This window comes from Diceros bicornis, chromosome 18, assembly GCF_020826845.1.
Source record: "Diceros bicornis minor isolate mBicDic1 chromosome 18, mDicBic1.mat.cur, whole genome shotgun sequence".
NCBI lineage: Eukaryota > Metazoa > Chordata > Mammalia > Perissodactyla > Rhinocerotidae > Diceros > Diceros bicornis.
The window spans coordinates 11,239,966-11,260,833 of NC_080757.1; the positions used below are offsets into that span (position 1 = coordinate 11,239,966).

Below are 20,868 nucleotides of genomic sequence, written 5' to 3' on the forward strand. Positions count from 1 at the left end.
ATAGTGTTTGATTTCTGTTTCACCCCCACAAAGGCTCTGCCGAGGATGGGAGCTGGGGGCAGCTGTTCAGTTTGGGGGCTATGGAGGGTGGAGTGAGGAGCAGGAGGCCTTGGCAGGATTTGATGTAGGACAGATAGGGGTCTCAAGGAAGGGGGTCCGACATTCCCCGGGGCCTAAAAAGACTGCTTACACCACCATCTTAGATCTTTTTGATTGCTAAGAGTTTTGGGGGGTGTGTCGGAAGGGGGGGTGGGATGCGAGGTAGGAAGATAACTTTTGGGTTTTAGAAGATATTATTTTGATTTGCGGAAGGGATTTTGGCCCTTGGATTTTGCTTTCTGGAGGGCGCTTTTTAAAAATCAAGTCCTGGACAGGAGGAAAAGGCTGAGGGAAGGCCTAGGGTGGGGGTGGGGAGAGACATGTTTGTCTCAGCTTAAACGTGGCTTTCTGGGGTGGGCCCGCCTTCCTGGGCCTGGTGGATGGGCTGATGGGGGTTGTTGCGGAGGGTGGGACTTGGGTCCTGGGGGGCCGTGGGAAGTGGGAACAGTCCTGGGGGTTGAATACCTGGCCCCCAGGTCCAGATGGCCCTCCTCCTGGTCCCTGTTGCTCCCCTTTCCCCCTGGCCTCCATTTCCTGCCTTTGGCCTCCATTTTGTGGCAGGCCCAGGGCCCAGGGCGACTTCCGGCCCCCCTCTCCCAACCATGTTCCGGCCCCACCACCTCTGGACTGCCAACTCCCAACCCTGCTGGCCTTGGCCTTCTGTCTCTCCTTGCTTTCTCTGGGGTTCTGACCCAGGGAGGGGAGGAACAGACACAGGAAGCCTTGGGTCCCTGCCCTCGCTGAGTCGGGAGGCAGTTCCTTGGTCCCCCACAGTCATTCCCTATTTCCTCATTTCCTCCGCCTCTGACCCCACCCTAGGGATCCCCTGAGCTGAGCTCCTAGAGGGAAGATGGTTCCAGTCTTATTACACTTCGAGCTCACCCCTTAGGCCTCTCTCCCTCCAGTTGCCTGCTCAGCTCCTAGCCCTGGTCTCTTGTTTTCCCCAACCCTTCTTGGGGCCATGGTTGCCTTTTAAGCCTTCTCTATCTCCCTGCTCTTGGTGATGGGGGTCTTCACAGCACTGTCTTGTGCTCCCTTCCTCTCAACCCACCCCAGTCCTGCTCCCGCCCCAGCAGCACACTGTGGTTTGTACGGCACTGTGGCCACGTCCAAACCACACTGTGGTGTTAGAGCGAGGGTGGGGGAGGCACCGCTGAGGCTTGGCCCAGGGAGGCCACCCTGGAGAAGCGACACAAAAAACATCTGGGGCCTTCTTGCGAGGTTGGGGGGAGGGGGTGGGAGGGAGGTTTGAAAGCACTGGAAACAGCCCCTCTAAAATCCCCAGGGTAGTCGCAGGAATACTGACTGCCAGAGACCTTGGGAGTAAGTTCTGCCTCCAGAGAGCAAAGTGGAGTCTTTGTTGCCCACACCCAGCTCCCCTGGCTCTAGCAGCACAGAAATATTGGCACTGGGAAGAGAGTCTGCCAATATTGGCTGTGCTGCTCCAGGCAGGGTGGTGAGAGCTGCCAGGAGGGGCTGAGCCCCTGGGGGCTAAGGAGAGAGGGAACCACCCCTTGCACTCCAATAAGTTAGGATGAAGGCACCAAGCTGAGAGGGAAATCTTTATTGTTTTCTGTATAAAAGTGTCTATCCGACGGAGGTCAAAGGGGTTGGGGGCAGATGCTTATACAGGAACAGCAAGGTGGGCAGCCCCAGCAGCCTTTCGACCCTCTGTCATGCAGGCCTTGCTCAGAGTCCCAGGTGATCCACAGGTCCAAGATGAACAGTGAGAGGGGTAAGAGGTGGAAGGTCAGCGAGAGAGCAGAGGAGGATCAGCAGAGGTCATGAGAAGGCCAGAATCCAGGGTCAGGCTGTCTGGAACAGGAAGTAAAATGGGCGAGATGGAGCGACCCCCAAGTATGCTTCCAAGACAACTCCCACCTCCCCAAAGCACCCAGCTCGTTACTGACCCAATCCCCTGCACTATGTATGAGAGAACCTTCTCTTCCAAAGCCCCCGTACAAGGGGGGAGGCTCCTGCTGAGACCCTCCCCTACCGTCCAAGTGAGTGCTTCCTCCCCCACCCCTTCAGCTGGTGTGGGAGGAGGAGGACTCCTACCCTGGTCGAAGTTGAGTTTCTTGGCTGGAGGAGTTTCTCCTAGCCCTTCAATATCCACCAGGTCACTGTTGGCGTCGGAGTCGTTCAGAGCACTGAGTGTCACATCTGGGAGGGGGGCATAAGCTAGGTTCTAGGTTCCCTGACTGCCCCCCAGGCTTTCCAAAGCTTCGCGCTCCCCCTCCCTTCCCGACTCGAGCCACTCTCTGGGAACCTTCACTGGGAGAGGAAGAGAGATTTGTCCTTTGACCCAAGCCCAATTCTCTCACTGAAGCCCAGATGGAAGCTTTAACCCCTAGGGAGCAACTCCACAGCCCTCACCAGCCTTCTGTTTCTTTATGGGGGGACCCCCGGCCTCAGGGACACTGGAGCTGCTTGGTGGAGGGGCAGCTGAAGGAGGCGACAAGACACCAGATGCCACCTTCTTGGGCCCTTTCTTAGGCGACTCAGCTGGAAGGGGGATGCCAGAGTCTTCATATACCTTGCGCTTCACGGTGGCCTTTATCTGAGCCCTGAGGAGAAGAGAAAGCAGGTTAGGAAGGGAGTCATCAGAGATACTGAGGGAAGAAGGGAGGGGAGGGGCAGGGGTAATGTGCTATCCTGAAGGAATACTGAGGAGCCCCTTCATAAGAAGCCAGGTTAGAGACCCAACTCTTTGGCAGGGTTCTCATTTTCCTGAAGCTTTGCACTCACTGAGGCCAGATGGAGTGTGAAGAGTGGAGGCCCTGAACTAAGTAGTGGAAAAGGCCCATCTCCTAATTCTCTTCTAGGAGAGATGTGTGGATGTGGAAGGCTACGAGGTAAGCCTTGGTGATCTACAGGTAGATTGAGACTTAATAGTAGATCCTGATCAACTAATTCAGAATCACAATATCCCTGGAAACACTGCAGTAGAGTCTCAAAAGAGCTGTATAAATAACCTGTATAAATCACCAGGGAACTACCATTACCACATTCAATTGTTGGGTATCTAAGGCAACCTAAAACCAAATTCTTGGAAGGTCCTATTACCATAGCGTTTTAGTAACTTCTGGCCAACTGTGACAATTCTTTTATTCTTTTGGTCCTCAAGGGGATGCTAACAAAACTAGCAACAAAGTAGGAAAAGAGGTTGAGCTGGGACTTCTGAGGAAAATGGAACAACGGGTATGGAGGAAGAAAGCTGCCCACCCTCCCTTTCTCTGCCAGCCAACCCTCCCTCACACTGTCCGTTCCTTGATGATACAGCTGATGTGATTAAGATCGTCCCCAAATCGCTTCACAGCAGCCCTCAGCATCTCTATCTCCGTCTCGGTCCACTTGGCACTGTCAGAAGGGGAGAGGGGAATAGCGAAAGTGGGAGGAAGAGGGGTGTGGAGCCAGCCCACCGGCATGCATTCCACAGCAACCAACCTCCTCCCCCCAATCCCTGGGGCCCCTTCCATGAATCCATAAAGAGGTACTCCTTAAAAAAAAAAAAAAAAGCTCCTAAGGCCCTGTGGGAACCCCGAGGACCCCAACCACATGACATCGCAACAATATTCCCACCTTAGGAAAAAGCCTCTGCCCCATCAGCGTGAAACAGCTGCTGTAAACAGCCCACTGAAACCAATTCAACAAGTAGGGGTCTTAACAAACAGAACCCCTGAACACATTCTGCAGCAGTCTGAGGGAATTTCACATAATTTGGGGTGGGTGGGTCGTGGTGGTGGTATATAGTCTACCGGTTCACAGCCGAGTAGAGCTGTGAAATGAGTCGGGGTTATGAGCCTCAGTCTGTGGTTTTATCTGTCATTCATTCATTCATTCAACAATCATTTATTAACACCTATTCTGCGCTGTGTCAGGCACAAAGGGAAACTAACATCTGTCCCTGCCCTAGAGAGTGTCCGTGTCTGTGATCGAGTCCAAGCATCCACTCTGCGGGTCCACGTCCCAGCCCGCGCTCACGTACCCCGCGGGGGAAGAGTCGGCCACGGGATGCAGCTGCATCGTCAGCTCTCCGAGCTTCGTGAAAGCGGCGCCCGCCGCGGAGAAGATCTCTCCGACCTGGGGGCGGGGCAGCATTACGGGGGGCCGGCGCACAGCCCCGCGCCAGCCCGCCCGGAGCCCCTAGCCCCACCCCAGCTCGGCTCCCGCCCGCTCCCCGCCCCAGGCGGAAGAGTCGGGAGCCAACTGGGGGGTCCGCCCTCCCGCGGCCGCCAGGGAGCGCTGTCCGCGAGGGAGGTCGAACCTTTGTGGACGCTGACGTCATGGCTCCGCGCGCGTCCTCACGGAGACGCTGCCGCTACCGCTGCCGCCGCCACGGAGCTGGGACCTCGAAGAGCCGGGAGACCGCACCGCTCCGGCCCCCGAGCAGGAAGTCCCGCCCCTTCCTGCAGCTGATTGGCTCGGACCCCCGCCTCAGCAGCTGCAGTTACTTAGGCCGCCTCGGCGGAGAGTGGAAGACGCCGCCTCACTTCCGGCGCTGCTGCACTCCGCTTCCGTCGAGGGGTCGGGACTGCCTATCTGGCGGCCGATCTCAAGCCCCCATGCCTACCCCCCAGCCAAGCACAGACACCAGGCTTAAGAGAGCAGTTTCTCTTTATTGTGGTACGGGACAAGGCGAGGGGGCCAGAGGGACGGGGAACGGCCAGCCCCAGCCTCTCTCCACCGGGGCCGGGGGCCAGGGAAACCCCGTCCCGCAGAGGGCGCCAGAATGGGGGATCGGGGGGAGAGTTTTTAAATAGAGGAGTGGGCTGGAGAGGGGAAACGCGACGGTGCGCTAGCGCACCATGTATTCCTTGCGCTTATTGAGCCGAACTTGGCAGAAAGAGAAGCCTCCGAGGAGGAGGTAAAGGCCCGCGGCGATGAAACAGTTGTAGCTGACTTGCTCATACAGGCTGTATATGTTCTGGGGGCCAAGCCTAGGGGTGGGGATTAGGCAGAGAAGTGTCAGAAACATTAATAGCAGCCAACACTTACTACGTGCCAGGTACCGTTCTAAGCGCTTTTACGTATACTATCTTACTCAGTCTTCTTCATAACCCTATGGGGTGAGTTCTCTTATAGCATCCACTTTGTCGAGTTGGACGGAGGCACAGAGAAGTCAAGTAAAATACCTAAAGCCACACCTGAAGTGGTGGGTTTAGGATGGCCGCTGAGGTCTGACTCCCAAGACCGGTCCTAACTGTAGGCCAAAGAGAGCAGCTTTCCGCACGCTAGCCTCCGGGTCCCAAGCATCCAGCCTCCTGCAATTCCCCGCCCAAAATTCTGACCACAGGCTCAGCCACCTCCCACCTGCACCCAGCCCCGCCTCTCCCACCTGACTACTTACTCAAAATCTTTCTCGGTGAAGGGAACGTCCTCTATTAGTACAGCGGAATGGACATTGAAAAAGATTCCAAGCATTATCTGAAAAAAGGGAATTAGGTAAGTTGTCGAACTCAGGCACCTAACTTGGTTACTCCCTAAACTCCTCCCACTTTTAATGTTGCCACAACACCTGGGTTTGGGAATTACCAGAATGAGCTGGGATTAAGGGTGGTTGTTGCTAGATTCGGACTCAGTCACCCGGAATAGGGCGTGGGGTGGTGACATAAAGACGGCTTGGCTGGGGCAAGGGCAGAAATAAGGAGCAACCCAGATTATCCTCGTCTCCATAGGCGTCATTATCACGGGACAGAGCGGAAGGAGTCAGGGGGAATCGGCACTTCATACTATTTCTTCCTGGAGTGGGACGGGTAGAGTCCTGGGGAAACTCGGCCCTGGCTACCCATTTTGGGAATAAGCGCTCCCTTTCCCCACTGCCCTCCATTCACTCAAGCATTTCTCAAGAGCCCAGCTTTACCTCTTACCTTGAAAGATCTCCAAATTTACCAGAGCAGGCTCCCATTCTAAGCTTCAGCTATCCCCACCCCCCCGCCCCACTCCAGTTCCCCATTTCTCAATCTCAGTTCTGTCTTGTTTCCCAGCGGCTAATCAACAACCCCCTCTAGCCTGCCTGCAGCTTTCTAAGGCCTGGATTCATCTAGCTTTCCAGCCCTCCAACCCCGGGGGCCCTGAGGCCCTCTCCGGTTCTCGCCGGGCAGTCCCCTCACCAACATGATCACTCCCCAGGCGCTGAGAACGATGCCGCAGGCCGCCAGCTTGGGCCCACAGCACAGAAGCGACGCCATGAAGAAGGGAGCTGGGGATCGCCTAGATGTGTGCCGAGCGGAAAGGCGGTGAGAGGATTTCCAGAGGCGCCCGGGAAAAGCGAGCTGGCCTTGGGGGCTCGCGCGGCGGAGGACAGAGAGCGCGGAGGGCGGCCGAGGGGGCGTGGCCTCCGGACCCAACCATCGTGCCGGGGAGCGCTAGGCGGAGACCGCTGAGCGCCTCCGGCTCCTCCCGGGACTTCGGCGGGAAGAGGCTGTGCCTGAAGTCTGAAGCAGCCCCTCGGAATCCATTATTGACCTGTGTAGCTGGGGTGCGAGTGGTGCAGGAGCAAGGGCCTCCGGTTTCTTGGCTCCCCCCTCTCCATGTTGGAATGAGAGGAGCCGGTGTGTCACGTGACCAAGTTTGGCAAGTCACGTGACGAGGTGCTAGCCGCAGCTGGGCCTCGGGAAAGAGTCAGCTCTGGCGGCGCTGCTGGTAACCTTGGCGGTGGGCGCTTAGGAGCAGAGGTTTGGAACTGATTTTCCCTTCGGATACCTTAGTTTCGGGTGCTAGCGTGTGATGAGAAAATAGTGAGGCATGGAGATTTACACCAAGAGAGAACGCCTCTATCTCTTTTCTACTCATCCCTACCTTTTAAAATAGATTTTCTGACACGGTAAAAGGAGACAGGAGCCCCTTCTCGAGGACAGGCGTGCTGTTGTGGCTAAAACGCTTTAACATTGCTGAGGGGTCTTGGCATTGGAAATAATTAAAGTTTTGTTACCAAACATGGAATACTGGATGCCAGATCCAGGTAAAATACGGGCATTAGGAAAAGTCCAGGGAAAGCGGACTCAATGAGCAAGTTGTGAAAGTGAGTGGTCCTGCTAAATGTACTGGAGAAAGGCATGTCACTTTGCTTCCCTACTGTAAAGTAAGGAAACTGACTATAGGTTGTTTGAATAAGGAAGGGTACAAGATTTAAAAAGTACCAATAGATCATCCTTTCCAAAGAAAAAGTTTGTATACTTCATTGGCAAGAGACAGATTTGTAATAATTATTCAGGAAAATAGGAGTGTTTGAAGAACACAATTTTGCACTGAATTTGTACCCATTCTAGTGAGGACAGTGATCACAGCATAATTGAGAGGGATCATTTGGATCCCAAAGCCCCAGAACCCAGGCAAACGCTGTCAGTGGTTAGCATAACTTTGCAGTATTTTCCCATTTGTTTTGTTTATATTGTTCTCAAAAGGGTTGTGAAAGAGAACTTGGAACCTGGGAAACAGAGACCCCAGGGTACTAAAGGGGCTGGGAAAGGGGCCTTGAGACATGAATTTCACGTCTTTGTTGTTTGAGACTGTCTAGGGAAGGAAGCCATTTTGGGGCAAAGGTTTTTATTCTGCCCTAGGAGCACCATTCTTATTCAAGGACTTTTGGAGTAGGTGTTTAAATAGGAGGAATAGGGGTGGAAGGAAAGTTGCCAAAGAACAGAGTCAGGAATTTTTAAGTTGGCCACCAAGCATGAAGTCTAGCTCCTGGGAAAGGAGAATTAGTTGAGGTAGTTGATTTTTCCGAGAAATCTTCTGCACCCTCCCTGAGAGCATTCTTTGGATGTTTTGCAAGTAGGGTCAGTGTCTCAGGCTGGTGCAGGGGACCCTTGTGCAGGTACTGCCACAGAAGGCCAGATGCAGCCCGCAGCCTGTGCATGTCCCTCTAGCAAAGCACAGGGATTTTTGCATTTTTAAATGGTTGACTAAACCAAAAGAAGACTATTTTGTGACACGTGAAGTTCCTATTTCACTGTCCATAAATAAAGTTTTATTGGAACACAGTCACATTCTTTTACATATTGTCTGTGGCTGCTTTTGTGCTACAACAGGAGAGTTGAGTACCTATAGATGTGACAGAGACTGTGTGGCCTACAATGCCTAAGATATTTATTATCTGGCCCTTTTTTTGTGTGTGTGAGAGGAAGATCAGCCCTGAGTTAACATCCATGCCAATCCTCCTCTTTTTGCTGAGGAAGACTGGCCCTGGGCTAACATCTTTGCCCCTCTTCCTCCACTTTATATGGGACGCCACCATAGCATGGCTTGACAAGCGGTGCCTTGGTGCGCACCCAGGATCTGAACCCAGGCCGCCAGCAGCGGAGCGCGGGCACTTAACCGCTGCGCCACGGGGCTGGCCTCTATCTGGCCCTTTACAGAAAAGGTTTGCTGCCTCCCTTGGGCTAGTGGGATACCGATGTAGGGGATTTAGTTGGGGGAGGAAATAGAGCCTTAGCAGCAGAGACTTAGGAAGCCATGAAATTCAAGGTGGAGATGTCAGTCCTAGAGCTGATCTGAAAGTCTTCCAGGTGGGGGCACCTTAGAGCTCAGATAGTGACACTGTTCTCTATGTGGCTGGGCTTCAGGTATTCATAGGGCAGGTCAAGTTGCTCATTCCGGGCTGTAATCTCCCTTTCCAAGTTTTCCAAATCTGTTTGGAATTGGTTTAGTACAGCCTTGGCCTTGGGACCTGAAAAATACTTTTCTTTGTGATGCCCCAGAGGCACCTAAGAAAGAACAAAGGATGAGTCAGTTTCTAGTCCGAAGGCAGAAGCCACAAGAGCCTAGCCCCTCAGTCTGATGTCTCCCTTCCAACTGTCATTTCCCTTTCCCCAGAGTCCTCTCTTACCATGTCTGGCTGGCGGCGACCCAGATGCCATGTGATGGTCATTTGAAGACAGGCCTGTCGGACATCAGGTAGTGAGCCCATCACTGTGGCCATTGTCACATCTTCCTTGGTGGTGGGTGGGGGCATCCGCATTGTACATGGGGCATTAGGGACCCAGGCATACCAGTCCAGCTGGGGGAAGAAACTGCAACCCTAGGATCCTGGTACGTAGGGTTTGAACCCCCATCTCTCCCTTGGGCATCCCAAGGTCCAGACACTTGCCTTCTGGGACCCGGGCTTTCAGCCATCCATACCTGGCCCTGGTTGATGGCTGCATGCTGGGCAGTACATGTGAAGACACACATGGTAAGGAAATGGCAGAGCTGATTCTGGGACTGGAAGAAGACAGGGAAACCTGGGCAGGAAAGGAACAAGATTTTGAGGTTACAGCACGAGAGGAGAGAAATAAAGGCTGATGTCTTGGGCTGTCTATTTTGGAATTGAGGGGTGTTGGTTAATTTATTCAAAATATTTGTATAGACATGGGTTTCAATTCAGGCTCAGGCCATATAGTTTGGTTACCTTAGGCCAATCACTTAACCTCTCTGAACCTCAATTTCTTCACCTGTAAAATGTAGATGATACCTACCTTATAAATGAGATAATGTATTGAAATCACCTGGTATGTAACAAGTGCTCAATAAATAATAATTATTGTTATTATGGAAGTGTCGGGGGGCGGCTGAAAAGCTCTGGGTGATCAGATATCCTCTGCCTCAAAAAGTGGTTAAGAATTTAGGGAGCTTCCTCCTATTCCCAGACAGGGAATTAGAATTGTCTGAGTAATAAGGTAAGGAATAAGAGAAGTCATGGATTTATAGTGTCACAGCCAAGAGAGGCTTTCCACAAAGGTTTTCTCGGGCCACTCATTTTACAGTGGAGGTGGGGGCTCAGAGACCCAATAATCTTATCAGTTAAGTGGAACAAATATAATCACTTCCCTTTTATAGATTAAAAAAAAAAAATCAAAGACCAGAGAGATTAAACTGCGTGTCAGGATTGAGTAGTTGGGAAAAGGCAGAGGCTGACCTTGAACTCGGGTTCCTGACTGCTAATCTGAGGCTGTTTTTAATTTCAGCACATTTCCTCTAAAAGGTCTGTTGGGAAAATTAGGCAAAGGTGAGCCATGAGAACTGAGGGAGAGTGGAGGAAGAGAATGAGAGGCAGTTAGTGGAGGTTAAAGTTAACGTGAATATTTTCATTTTCCAAATGTGGATACTGGTTGGGGAAAAGATGGCCAGGAAGAGGAGGAAAGGTCTTTTAGGGGCATGTGAAGCCTAAAGGACAGTGCTGAGATGTAGTAGAGCAAGTTTGGTCCTGGAAGGGTGGGGATAGTGCAGCCACAGATTCCCCAGGGAGAGGCTCCCTCCAGAGAGCATGGGTTGGTTTATTGCTCGCTGCATGCCCAGGCTTTCCAGGGAATGGCTCTCCAGCCTCCCCAGGCTTCCTCTACAAACGTCTGTAGTTGCCCCACAGAGGCAGAGATGTTGGTGTGAAGAGGGGCAGGGACTGAAGGTCGATATGAAGCAGTCCAGGCTGGCCCATGTGTGTTAGAGAGGGGAGGATGAATCTAGGAAGAGCTCAAGAAAGGCTCTTTCTTCCCCAGAGTTTGAAATGTGGTAGAGGGTGCTAAAGATAGAGGCTAGATCCTAACAGGGGTGAGAGAGGCTGGATTAGCCAAAGAAACGTGAGCCCCAAGGGGCAGGGCACTGTGTTTGAGTTTGAGCCAAAGCATGGACTGTATTGGGTTTGTACCTAGAATGACCTTGCACTGTGGAAGTGTGCAATATGCCTGGACCATCTGTGTGTGCTGGATAGTAGCAGGCAGGAGGAGAAAGGAGGGAAAACAGAGTGGGTCATCATGGGCTTTGGTGGAAAAATCTTCCCGTTTATATCCTCAGGTAGGAAAACATACAACCGTGAAGAGAATGTGAACCCCTGCAGGGCCTGGGCAGATCTCTCACTTCTGTGGTTCTGGCCTTACTGGATTCCATGCTGTGGCAGGTTTGGGGCTTCTGTGACTTGGAATGTGGGGTGATAGTAGAGGTTGATGGCCAGGGTCTCTGAGGAGGACAATCTTGGGTATCTAGAAGTGTCCTGAGTCTTAGGAGGTGGGAGTGGGATTCAGATGCTTCGTGTGTGGCTGCAGAGAGGGTTGCGATGAGGGAATGGGGTCCGGAACTCAGAAGGGCAGCGCTGAGAAGGGGCTCTGGGCAGAGTGTCTGAGGACCTCCTGTCTCTGGGGAGGGATTTTACCTCGGTCCTGGGCCTGGCACAGCCCCACCTCAGTGATCTCCCGACACCAGGCCTGCAGCTCAGGGTCCCCTCTCACGATGTCATCCCTGTGGTAGAAGAGGTGGACGATCCCCTCCACGTACCTGCCCAGAGGAGAAGGGAGGGGAGCTCCTTGAGGGTAGAAGGCTCCAGCCTCTGACCTCTGCTCCTTTTCTGTGGCCTCTGCCCAGCTGCTTCTACTATTTCTGGGGACAGATCTTACAAGACTTGCCTTTTGGGACCTTCCCCAGCTCTTTCTACACACTAGTGTAGAAAGGAATGAAATGTGGGTCATTGGTTCTAGGAATTCCCTACACGTGGTTGCTAGCCTTTCCTCCTGACAAAAAGCCTGATTTGTCCAGATCCCTCAGTCTCCCACTCCCCAGCTTTCCCAGCCTAGGCTGTCTACCCCTCTATTCCACTTTCCTCCTTTTCAGACCCTGCCCGCTGACTCCACCCTCCCCCTCATCTCCCCAGGATTGGGTCCTCTGCTCCTCCTATCTGGATCTTCTTGTTTTCATGTGTTTCTTTTGCCTCATGCTGACCTCAGGTCAGAGCCCCACTCTCCCTCTCCCTGACGCCCCTCCATTTCTCAGCTCCCCCTCTCACCCACCGGGCAATGATCTCCCAGAGCCGTAAAGCATCGTGGGCATAGAGAGCACTTGGGATTCTCAGCAGGCCCCGGTTAGCCAGATCATCAGGAGGACAGAGGGAGCAGTAGGTCAGCTGAGCCATGGCCCGACGGACCAACTGCACATGGCCCCCTCCACCTGTGCTCACTGCCTGGGACAAGAGAGATGAGAGGCTTTGAGGGAGAAGATAGAGCATAGTATATAAGGAGTCAGATGTGGGGTTTTCACATTTAAAGACATGGGTATAAAGGGACAGGCTTATGATTTTAAGGGTCAGGACATTCACACAGGTTGGTCTGAGATCTTGAAAGTGACAGATCGTAGAGAGTTGGATGATTAGGCAGCCCCACGCCCCATTTCCTCCTTACCTTATCAAATATACCACCTTCTGAAATGAGTTGGGTCCGTGCCCGGGTGTTGATTTCCATGGTGTAGCGGATGTGTGGGATCAGGAGCTGGGATGGAGATTGGAAGGGGGTGGTTTATGGAGGACATGCTTGGGTCCTTCCTTGTAGGGAGTGGCACCCAACAGGGTGGCCTGCTCTCCTCTTGATGCTTTCCTCCCTGCTGCTGCCTTCACAGGCTGGTCTCCTTCTGCTTCTGTGATCACTCCCTCTCATGCTCTTTACTCCGCTGTGATTCAGGCCTGGAGCCAGACTGAGCTGGGTTTCAGTCTACACTTCACTACTCACTGTGATACTCATCCAGGGTAGTGGACCCTCTAAGTGTTCATCTGTCTCATCTCCTATCTAGCAACTCATCTGTCAATAGAGTGATAATAGGGTCTCATCTCAGAAGTCTGTGGTGATGCTTAACTGAGTGATATATGTATTTAGTACACACAGAAGCTGTTATCATTTATCTTTATTTATTTCCACCTTGAGTGTAGGTGTCCTTTAAGAATCAGCTCCTTTTGATTTTCTTTTATACTTCTATCGTTTACATCCTCATAGCTTAAATTAGCCCCTATACTCATTATCAAAGCCACACCTCCATCCTCTGGTTGCTTCACTGTTGGGCTTTTTGTCAGTTGGAATTAGTCAGAATTAGAGGAGCCATATTGAGCTACCTGCTTAAGCAGCAGAGGGGCTGTCGTCAAATCTGCCCCTACCCCTAATTAGGCAGTTAGGCCCCCTCTACTTTTAATAACTTTTTGAAAAATAGCTTTTTCTTAGCTATTACAAAAGGCCATCTGATCCTCACATGCATTTCTTTTCATCTCAGACTATTTTGTCTTCATTTCCACCCAGTTTGTATGCAGGTTTCATGCAGTGTTGCTGTTTATCTGAGTTGGTGATGCTGGACACAGGGAATGACCTGAGTGATACCTGTGGTGTCAAGATGTCAAAGCAGCTCACATTGGTTTGACATTTCTCAGAAAATTTATGAAAGATGCTGAGTGTCACAGAAAGCCCAAAGTCCACACGAGGAGAGAAGATACCTGAGGACAAACAATCCCTAATAATAGTCATAATAATTGTGAGAACTAATGTTTTTTGCAGCTTTTAGCCTGTGTCACACTGTTGTGTTATGTCGTTTTATCCTTGTCAACCCCACGATGGAGATCCTGTTATCCCCATTTAGAGATGAGGACAGCGAGCACGCATCTGGTAAGGACTGAGGCTAGGATTCAGGATTCTGACTCCGGCAGTCTGAATCCAGAGTCTGCACACGTAGTCTTGGTGACATTTGCAGGCTTAGCCTTCCTGGGCGTCCTGATAACAACTCAGCTGTTTGCCGTGGGATGAAGTTGTTATGGTGAGTGGAGATAGAGGACTGAACTAGTCAAGTGTGAATAGAGGCTTAACCTATTCAAGATGAGCAGAAGATGGTGATGTAGGAGCACCATGAAATCAGTCAAATCCAAGATTCTGTTAATCACACTGGGCTCCATCTTGCCAATGTTACCCCAGACTCAAAGAGGCCACAGCGACTACTGGCCAGGCTTGAGGGGTCAGGGTGGAGACCCCCCAGCTGAAACACAGTTCAGTTGTTCTCCTTACCAGCTACTCACTTGCATATCTTGCCAACATTTCAAACTCCTTGTACTTAAAACTGTACACCTTATCTTTGCTTCCAAACTGGCTTCGTCTGACTTTCGTGTTCCTGACAGTTACTCTGGTTCATAAGCTTGTATCAGTTTTGTCCCTCCTCTCCCATGTTCCCTACATGTAAGATGTCATCAAGATTCTGAGACCATTTCTAAGCAAGCACAAGTCATCTTGCTGCCTTCTGCCTAGCAACAGATTCTGAATTCACTTTTTAATAAAATTACAGTATTTCTAGGTCGGTACAATCCACCCACCCAGTGGGCTCCTAGGTGTTGCAGAAGCTTAGACCGCTGACCTTTCTCTCTCCAGTCTTGTACCCAGGCCTGCTGCAGCTACTGTTTCCTCCCCTCACCACGTCTTTGTTTTCCTTTTTGTTCCCGTCACCACCTTGCCAATGCATGTCTTTTTCCACCTCTCTCCTGCAAGTATAAGTAGCCTGCTGGGGTGCTCTCCTTGCCTACTTAGCAGCCTCCTCAGTTTGGGTGGAACATTCTCCATCAATACTGTAGTGTTTATAGGCTGTCTCTTTTGATTTCAAATTCTAGTTCCAGATATTGTTCTATGGTTGGTTCTTATATGCATCACTTGTTTTCCTGGCTCAATAGTAAATCTCCTAAGGCAGGAACAAGGCTTTTGTTCTACTAACCATATTCCAGCCATACTCCAGGCCCATTGCTAGATTGTCAGATCTCTGAGAATTTCAGAGGGTTCCTTTAATAATATGTCCCAAAGAAACGTTAAGTGACTTGACTTAATTAAAATATGTCTCAAAGATATTGATACAGTCTTCCTTCTCTTCTCTCCTCTTTCTTTCACAAATTGCTATAAGTATTTTCTGATGCAATATCACTTGATATTGGGCAGTTTCCTCTCTCTGGCATCTGAATGAGATGGGACAGGGAGGGTAGAGGATGTACCTTGAAGACAGGGTGCAGCCCTGGGAGGCACCTCATGGTGGCAACAGCGATGACTTCAGCCACCAGATGAGTGTTCAGCAAATGATATTGGAGCTGGTGCAGTTGGAAATCTGAATTTCGGACCCAGGACTTTGCCAGGAGCCAGGCAAGTGGAGGATCTGAGGGCAGGAACAGTGGTGGGGTGGGGGAGCTGGGGTTGGGAGGCTGGATCTGGGAAAAATAAATTAAGCATTTATTGAACTCCCAATTTATATATGACATTATGGTCAGCATCCTTGGGGAAACAGAGATGAGTAAGATTATTGCCTTCCAGGAGAGTATCATCTAGGAGGAGGAATGAGGACCCTTCCACCTGCCTCTCACTAGCTGTGGTGCTGTGCGAGTGCCATAATGGTTGGGTTGAATGCAGGAGAGTCAGAAGCAGGGAATCCAGTAAGGAGATCCTAACAGTGGTTTGAGAGAAAAGTGATGGGGTCTGAGTTAGGGTAGGGGAAGGGGAAGCTGAATGTGTGATATAATTGACAGTACTTGTTAACTGACTGTTGAGAACTGGGAGAAAAGATATTTAAGAGATGATATGTATTCAGAGTCAGAGGCTACTGAGAGAGATTAAATAGTGATTCTCAAAGTGTGTTCCCAAACTAGCAACATCAGCATCACTTTGGAACTTGTTAGAAATGCAGATTCTCAGTCCCACCCCAGATCTACTGAATCAGCAAGTCTGGTGGTGGGACCCAGCAACCTGTGTTTTAATAAGCCCTTCAGGTGACTCTGATACACACTAAAGTTTGAGAGCACGGGGTACAGGATGCGAACTCCAAAAGGTCATTATGACTCTTGAACAAGTACTTCCAGTTGGGTGAGTTCAGGGGAAACCAGGCTGCAGGCAAACAAAGAGTGACATGAGGACAGACCTCACTGCGTGAGGATGGAGTTTGGGAGCCAAGAACCAGGGGGCTGGGTCCCTGGGAGCAGAGGTTGGGGTGAACAGAGAACAGTGTTGGGAGGGGGGTGCCCAGGGTGCCTCACCTGGATGACCATGGGTAGCAGCTTCCCATTGGGTTCCATCTTCAGCATGATGAGGGGGGCAGCCAGGTACTGCTTCTCTCCTCGGATCACGTTGGCTGGAATTCCATCCAAAAGGATGAAGTCAGCCTCAAACAGGGAACCATTCTGGGGAAAGGAGGAATGTATCCATCATTAGAGTTCAAAGTCTACCCCAGAGGGCCAGCACAAAGGGGGAAGACATTTAAAGACCTTTATCTAGTTTCTTGCAGTCATCCTGTATCAGAACCAGAGTCCTACTGGCAGAACCAGAGCATCTAGTCTAATTCCTGTTATTTTAAATAAGTGAAGAAACAGCCTAGTGAGGGTAGATGTCTTGTGCAGGGATGTGTGGTAGCAGATCTGGATTTAGAACCAGGCCTGCTCAGTCCAGTTTGCATTACAGGCATTCTAAGCTGTCCTCTTGTCAAGACGGCAAGTCCTGTTCCCCGTCATCCCTCAGTGGTCTTCTGCCTGTGGTCCCTTCCTGCTCCCTCCAAATGCTCTTTTGCTCCCTGTCCAAATCTCACCTTCTCTGCCAAGTAATCCACAGAGGTTCTCCTAACTACCACTGCCACTGCATCCAGCATGCACACGCACGTGTTTATACCCCACCTTGCTCATCCTCCTCATATCCAGCTCATCTCTTCCAAACCCAGCTTTCCTCTTCCAGGAAACCTCCCCAATTCTCCCCACCTGATGGCATATTCTTCACCTTTCTCCTTGCCCAGAAACACTGGTGTTGGGAGCACTGACAGGGACTGTTATTGTCTCTGCTAGCATCGCTGGCCCTATCTGTGCCCTGGGAATCCATCCTGTTTCCCCTTCCATGGAAGCTCCTTGTAGTTTTCTCTACATACTTCATCATCTCTAGGTTTTTTTTGTGTGTGTGAGAGGAAGATCAGCCCTGAGCTAACATCCATGCTAATCCTCCTCTTTTTGCTAAGGAAGACTGGCTCTGAGCTAACATCTATTGCCAATCTTCCTCCTTTTTTTTTCCCCAAAGCCCCAGTAGATAGTTGTATGTCATAGTTGCTATATGTATGTCCTTCTAGTTGCTATATGTGGGACGCAGCCTCAGCATGGCCAGAGAAGCAGTGCGTCAGTGTGTGCCCGGGATCCGAACCCTGGGCGCCAGTAGCGGAGCACGCGCACTTAACCGCTAAGCCACAGGGCCGGCCCCCATCTCTAGGTTTTTCCACACAGGACTCTGCACCAAAGGACAGTGGGTTACCACAGCCTCCCTTCCCCTGACTCGTCTTTGACCCCTCCCCTTCACTGCTTCTCCTCCCGACACTGCCAAGGAGAGAACAATGGAGGGCAGCGGGAGGATGTACCTGGAGTTCTTTCTCCAACTGGGCCTGAAGCTCCTCCATCCCCTTGGGCAGCACTAGCCGGGAAGGCAGAGAGGTGGAGCGTCTCAGCAGCATGGGGTTGGCGCCATTGAGGAACTGGTAGCCAAAAAACTCATCATCCTGCCAGTACTGGTGAACCTTCTCTGTGGGGTAGGAGTGAAGTGTAGGAAATTTACCAGAGCCCAGATACGCCTCTCTTCAGGCCCTACCCCAGTGACCCTGTATCTAGCCCCTGGCTTTTCTTTCTTGAGGCCTCTGTGAGATGATCAGGTACAATAAGGTCTCATTTGGCAAGGAGTTATGGGGGACTGTGGAGTGTGAAGGTCAGGGCATCAGAAGGGGTCATCAAGGGATTATAGAGACCTGGGGGAACCACTGACCAGCCAGAGTGCTCTTCTGGCCCCAGAAGATCTGATCAAAGTCCTCTAGGCGATTCCAGGAGCTCAGAAAGGTATAAACACGTTTGAGGACCATCTCCAGAGCCCTAGGACAGGAGTTGAGGCATAAACCCATTTGCTGATCCCTCAGGCCCTGACCATTTACCACCATTCTTGGATCTCCCAGCCCTTTTTCCACTCTGAGCTCCAGGCTTTTTCTCACCCTGCCTTCATTGTCCACTCGAAGTCCCGTCTCTTCTCCTCGTGGAATCTCATATTTGGAGGTAGATCATCCTTACAACCCGCAGCTATTGTCAGGGGTAACCCTTCCTTCCAGGTGGCCCAGCTAGGAGATGGGGACAAGGCTTCAGGGAGGGTGTCCAGGTCAGTGGTCAGGGGGCAGGGCCAGAGAAGGGGGGTACAGTTGGGGTGGGTTGGTGGTCACCGATATATCTGTTGTCTTTCCTTCAGTTCCTTCTCTCGATGTTTCTGGAATATGTCCAATGCATTGTCTCCTGCCAGGCGGGCTGGGGAAACATTAAGACGATTGGCCACAGTTTTGTGTGGTCCTGTGCTCTCCCTGCTTGTCCCCATCTTCCCTTTCGTAGTCAGTCCATTTGTGTTCAGTCATGCTCTGTTGCTTTTATCTCTGGCTATGCCTCACTTGATTGGTTCCCCAGACACATTTATCCCATCTTTGCCAACCTTCCACTCCTGGTTGCACTTATCTCAGCCCTCATTGCTTGCCTTCAGACAGAAATCTCACGTTTGCCACCCTGTCTCATCCCTTAACTCATCTTTCCCTACCTGATCCTATTTCATCAATATCTGTGCTTGGATAAATCACCTTAATTAAGGTGATAAAATCTTAGGCACCTATGTGCCCACACCTGTTTTCTATTATGTATTGCTTTGGTTAATTTCACGTCTTGAACCTCACCTGCCACACCTTCAGCTGTCCTCAAAAACCATTGAGGAACAGCTGTGTTTGCTTTCTTTGCCTGATTTCATCTTTCTTAGACTTAACCATCATAGTCTATATTTTTGTTCCTGCTCTTATCTTTTACTTACCTGTCTCAAAGTCATATGTCATATTTCCATCCTTACTGTCCTTGCCCTCATTTGTCTCTGTATTCATCTCTCATTTCCCACAGTAGCAAATTCTGTATGCGGTCCTCATTCATCCCCACCCCCTGCCATGTGATCCCTGTCTCTCACAGTGGTCTTCCTTGTTTTTCTAACTTTTCAGCTCTCCAAGGTTATATCGTTTCTTCTAAGCTGTCTTCTCTCAGGGGTCACCCGCCATCTCCCATGCCATGTGCTACCCTGGTCCCTTCCCTGTCACATAGAGGTCTCCTTTCCACTTTTACTTTGCTCTTCAGTTTTCTATCATTGCTGCAACTCCTATTCCCTGTTCTCACCTTCTTGGAAGAGGAAACTTTCAGATCACTTCTCTGTGCCCGCCTAGTCTATATATAACTTCAGGACTTCATAAATTTTTTGCTCCGTTTCAAGCACCCTGAATTTTCCACCCTTAACCTGCTGAGCAGCCAGTTTTTCTAGTCTCTTCTGACCTTCCTCATCCCCCCCTCGTAGTTCCCGAGGCCCTACCCCCTCTCCCCCGACACTGCCCCTCACCGGTGCCCTCGGGCAGGCTCAGCACGCCCTCGCCCTGCACCCAGCGGTAACACGGGAAGGCGGCCTCCGCGCAGGCTCCAGGGCCCTGCACCGTGATGCGGTCGCAGAACCACGCGTCGTCCACCAGGGAGTGGTGTTTGCGCAACTTCACGAACTGCAGTGGCCCCAAGTCCTCCGCAACGTCGCGATCAAACTCCTCGTCCTGCGGAGGCCACAACCCGGCGGGACTTAGTCGCAGGGACCGGGAGAGGCCGTTTTGTCGGGGGTTGGGGCTGGGGTTGGGGGGGTCAAAGGCGGGGTGGGGCCGAAGAGAGGCGGGGACCTTTGTGGAGTCTCCGTTGACAAGGCCTCCAACGACAGCATCGCCTCGTTCCCTCCTCCCGACACCTGCGCGGTGGGCCTCGGACGCCCGATCGCGGGGAGGACAAGGGAGCGCGGGGCGTGGCCCGCAGTGTCTGGAATTGATGACTGAGCATCATCACCCGCATCGGTCCGTTTACTGAGCTCTCACTGCGCCCGCCCTCTCCCAGGAGCTTCACGTTCGACCACTGACCCTATATGGATCCTATAGTGCCACTGGCTCTGGGGTCATTTGGGGAAGGAGTTGGAGGCTGCGAGGACCAGGGTCGGGAAGGGAGAAGGGTTTGAGACCAGCCTGGCCCTGCGTCCCGACCCTCTTCCCGCGCCTGGCGCGGGAGTCCCAACTCCCTGGAAGTCCCAGCCGGCGCGGTCGCGCTGTCACTCGCCCCCGGCCTCCCGCGTCCGGGCCGCCCTCCCGCCGCGAGCCCAGCCCGGGCCAGGGTCGGGGTCCCCGCTCCCGTCCGCTGACCTGGCCCCGCGCCGGCTGCAGCTGCAGCTCCAGCTCCGCCTCCCCGCGCGCCCCGACCAGCCACAGCTGCACGCGGTTGTGCGACCCGGAGAAGAGCGAGGCCCCAGTGGCCACGCGGATGCGGTAGCGGCCCATGGCGGCCCCCAGTAGCTTAGGTGAAGGGGAGCCGCGTCCCGCGCGCTTCTCGGGACCGCCCAGGGCCGCCGGCGGGTGTCGAGGTGCCTTAGGGCGAGTTCCCGGCCTTTAAAGATGGGTCTGCGTCCCCGCCCTCCTCACAACTTTCAGGCGCTCCCTCCCAAGTCTCCGCCCCAGACTAGCCCGAACCTGCGAGCCGTGGAGCCGGCTGTGGGGAAGGGCCGTGCCTCCCCGTCCGAGCGTAGCTGCGGGAAGATTAAAGGGGCCCTGGCCTGGGCGAGGCCGGCGGGATGGATGCGCCGGGCTGCTCTGGACCTCCCGGGGAGGCGGGGGGCCAGGCGCCTCCGGCTTGGAGGCAGCAAGGGTGAGGACACTTCCCGAGGTCTTCAGGCCTTTTGGAGAGCTAGGAGGAAGAGGAGGTGAGTCGGTCTTCCCAACCGAGGAGAAAGTCTCCGCTTTTCTGGGCTGGGACCTGGGCAAGGCCGTCGGCCGACTTCTGGAAGGCGGGCCTGGGAGGCTGCGCTGGGCTCCGGTGGATGTCCTGCTGCTAGACGCGGTATGGCCCAGTAAGTCCTTCAGCTCCTGATTTCTACGAATTTGAGCCCAGCCCTTAAAAAAATGACCAGGAGTTCCCCAGGCTGCGGAGAA

General features: G+C 52.4%; 4 protein-coding genes and 1 long non-coding RNA gene across 12 annotated transcripts in view; 1 reads left to right on the top strand and 4 right to left on the bottom strand.

Moving 5' to 3' along the window:
* ACADVL (acyl-CoA dehydrogenase very long chain) overlaps positions 1–8,758 on the bottom strand; it is a 187,069-nt gene extending 178,311 nt beyond the window's left edge. Inside the window, exon 1 of the mRNA XM_058559907.1 lies at positions 8,754–8,758. The gene's annotated coding sequence lies outside the window, so the exon portion shown is untranslated. The remainder of the gene's footprint in view (positions 1–8,753) is intronic.
* On the bottom strand, positions 1,648–4,615 carry C18H17orf49 (chromosome 18 C17orf49 homolog). 4 transcript variants are annotated; one of them, XM_058559911.1, is made up of 6 exons: positions 4,367–4,615; positions 4,088–4,182; positions 3,358–3,459; positions 2,476–2,666; positions 2,158–2,262; positions 1,648–1,910 (listed from the first exon to the last, which is right to left on the bottom strand). In XM_058559911.1, the coding sequence occupies exons 1-6, from the start codon at positions 4,385–4,387 to the stop codon at positions 1,906–1,908; spliced, it is 519 nt and encodes a 172-aa protein (XP_058415894.1). In that variant the 5' UTR covers positions 4,388–4,615; the 3' UTR covers positions 1,648–1,905. The 4 variants fall into 4 exon arrangements, with proteins under 4 accessions (XP_058415894.1, XP_058415893.1, XP_058415895.1 ...); XM_058559910.1 differs by having other exon boundaries at positions 1,648–1,914; XM_058559912.1 differs by lacking the exon at positions 3,358–3,459 and having other exon boundaries at positions 1,648–1,914.
* RNASEK (ribonuclease K) lies at positions 4,698–6,420 on the bottom strand. The gene is made up of 3 exons (XM_058559916.1): positions 6,213–6,420; positions 5,450–5,526; positions 4,698–5,039 (listed from the first exon to the last, which is right to left on the bottom strand). The coding sequence occupies exons 1-3, from the start codon at positions 6,288–6,290 to the stop codon at positions 4,898–4,900; spliced, it is 297 nt and encodes a 98-aa protein (XP_058415899.1). The 5' UTR covers positions 6,291–6,420; the 3' UTR covers positions 4,698–4,897.
* Positions 6,404–20,868, top strand: part of LOC131417007 (uncharacterized) — an 86,082-nt gene continuing 71,617 nt past the window's right edge. For all 3 annotated transcript variants that reach the window (XR_009222672.1, XR_009222670.1, XR_009222671.1), the window contains exons 1-2: positions 6,404–6,776; positions 8,917–8,997. This is a non-coding gene — a long non-coding RNA (uncharacterized LOC131417007). The remainder of the gene's footprint in view (positions 6,777–8,916; positions 8,998–20,868) is intronic.
* ALOX12 (arachidonate 12-lipoxygenase, 12S type) lies at positions 7,214–20,320 on the bottom strand. Of its 3 annotated transcripts, none has more exons than XM_058559903.1 (14): positions 20,086–20,320; positions 19,257–19,458; positions 18,064–18,145; positions 17,842–17,964; positions 17,622–17,725; positions 17,224–17,384; positions 15,872–16,015; positions 14,843–15,052; positions 12,243–12,329; positions 11,856–12,025; positions 11,225–11,346; positions 9,223–9,323; positions 8,930–8,983; positions 7,214–8,807 (listed from the first exon to the last, which is right to left on the bottom strand). In XM_058559903.1, the coding sequence occupies exons 1-14, from the start codon at positions 20,218–20,220 to the stop codon at positions 8,628–8,630; spliced, it is 1,875 nt and encodes a 624-aa protein (XP_058415886.1). In that variant the 5' UTR covers positions 20,221–20,320; the 3' UTR covers positions 7,214–8,627. The 3 variants fall into 3 exon arrangements, with proteins under 3 accessions (XP_058415886.1, XP_058415885.1, XP_058415884.1); XM_058559902.1 differs by having other exon boundaries at positions 7,215–8,807; positions 8,930–9,100; positions 11,225–11,310; XM_058559901.1 differs by having other exon boundaries at positions 7,216–8,807; positions 8,930–9,100.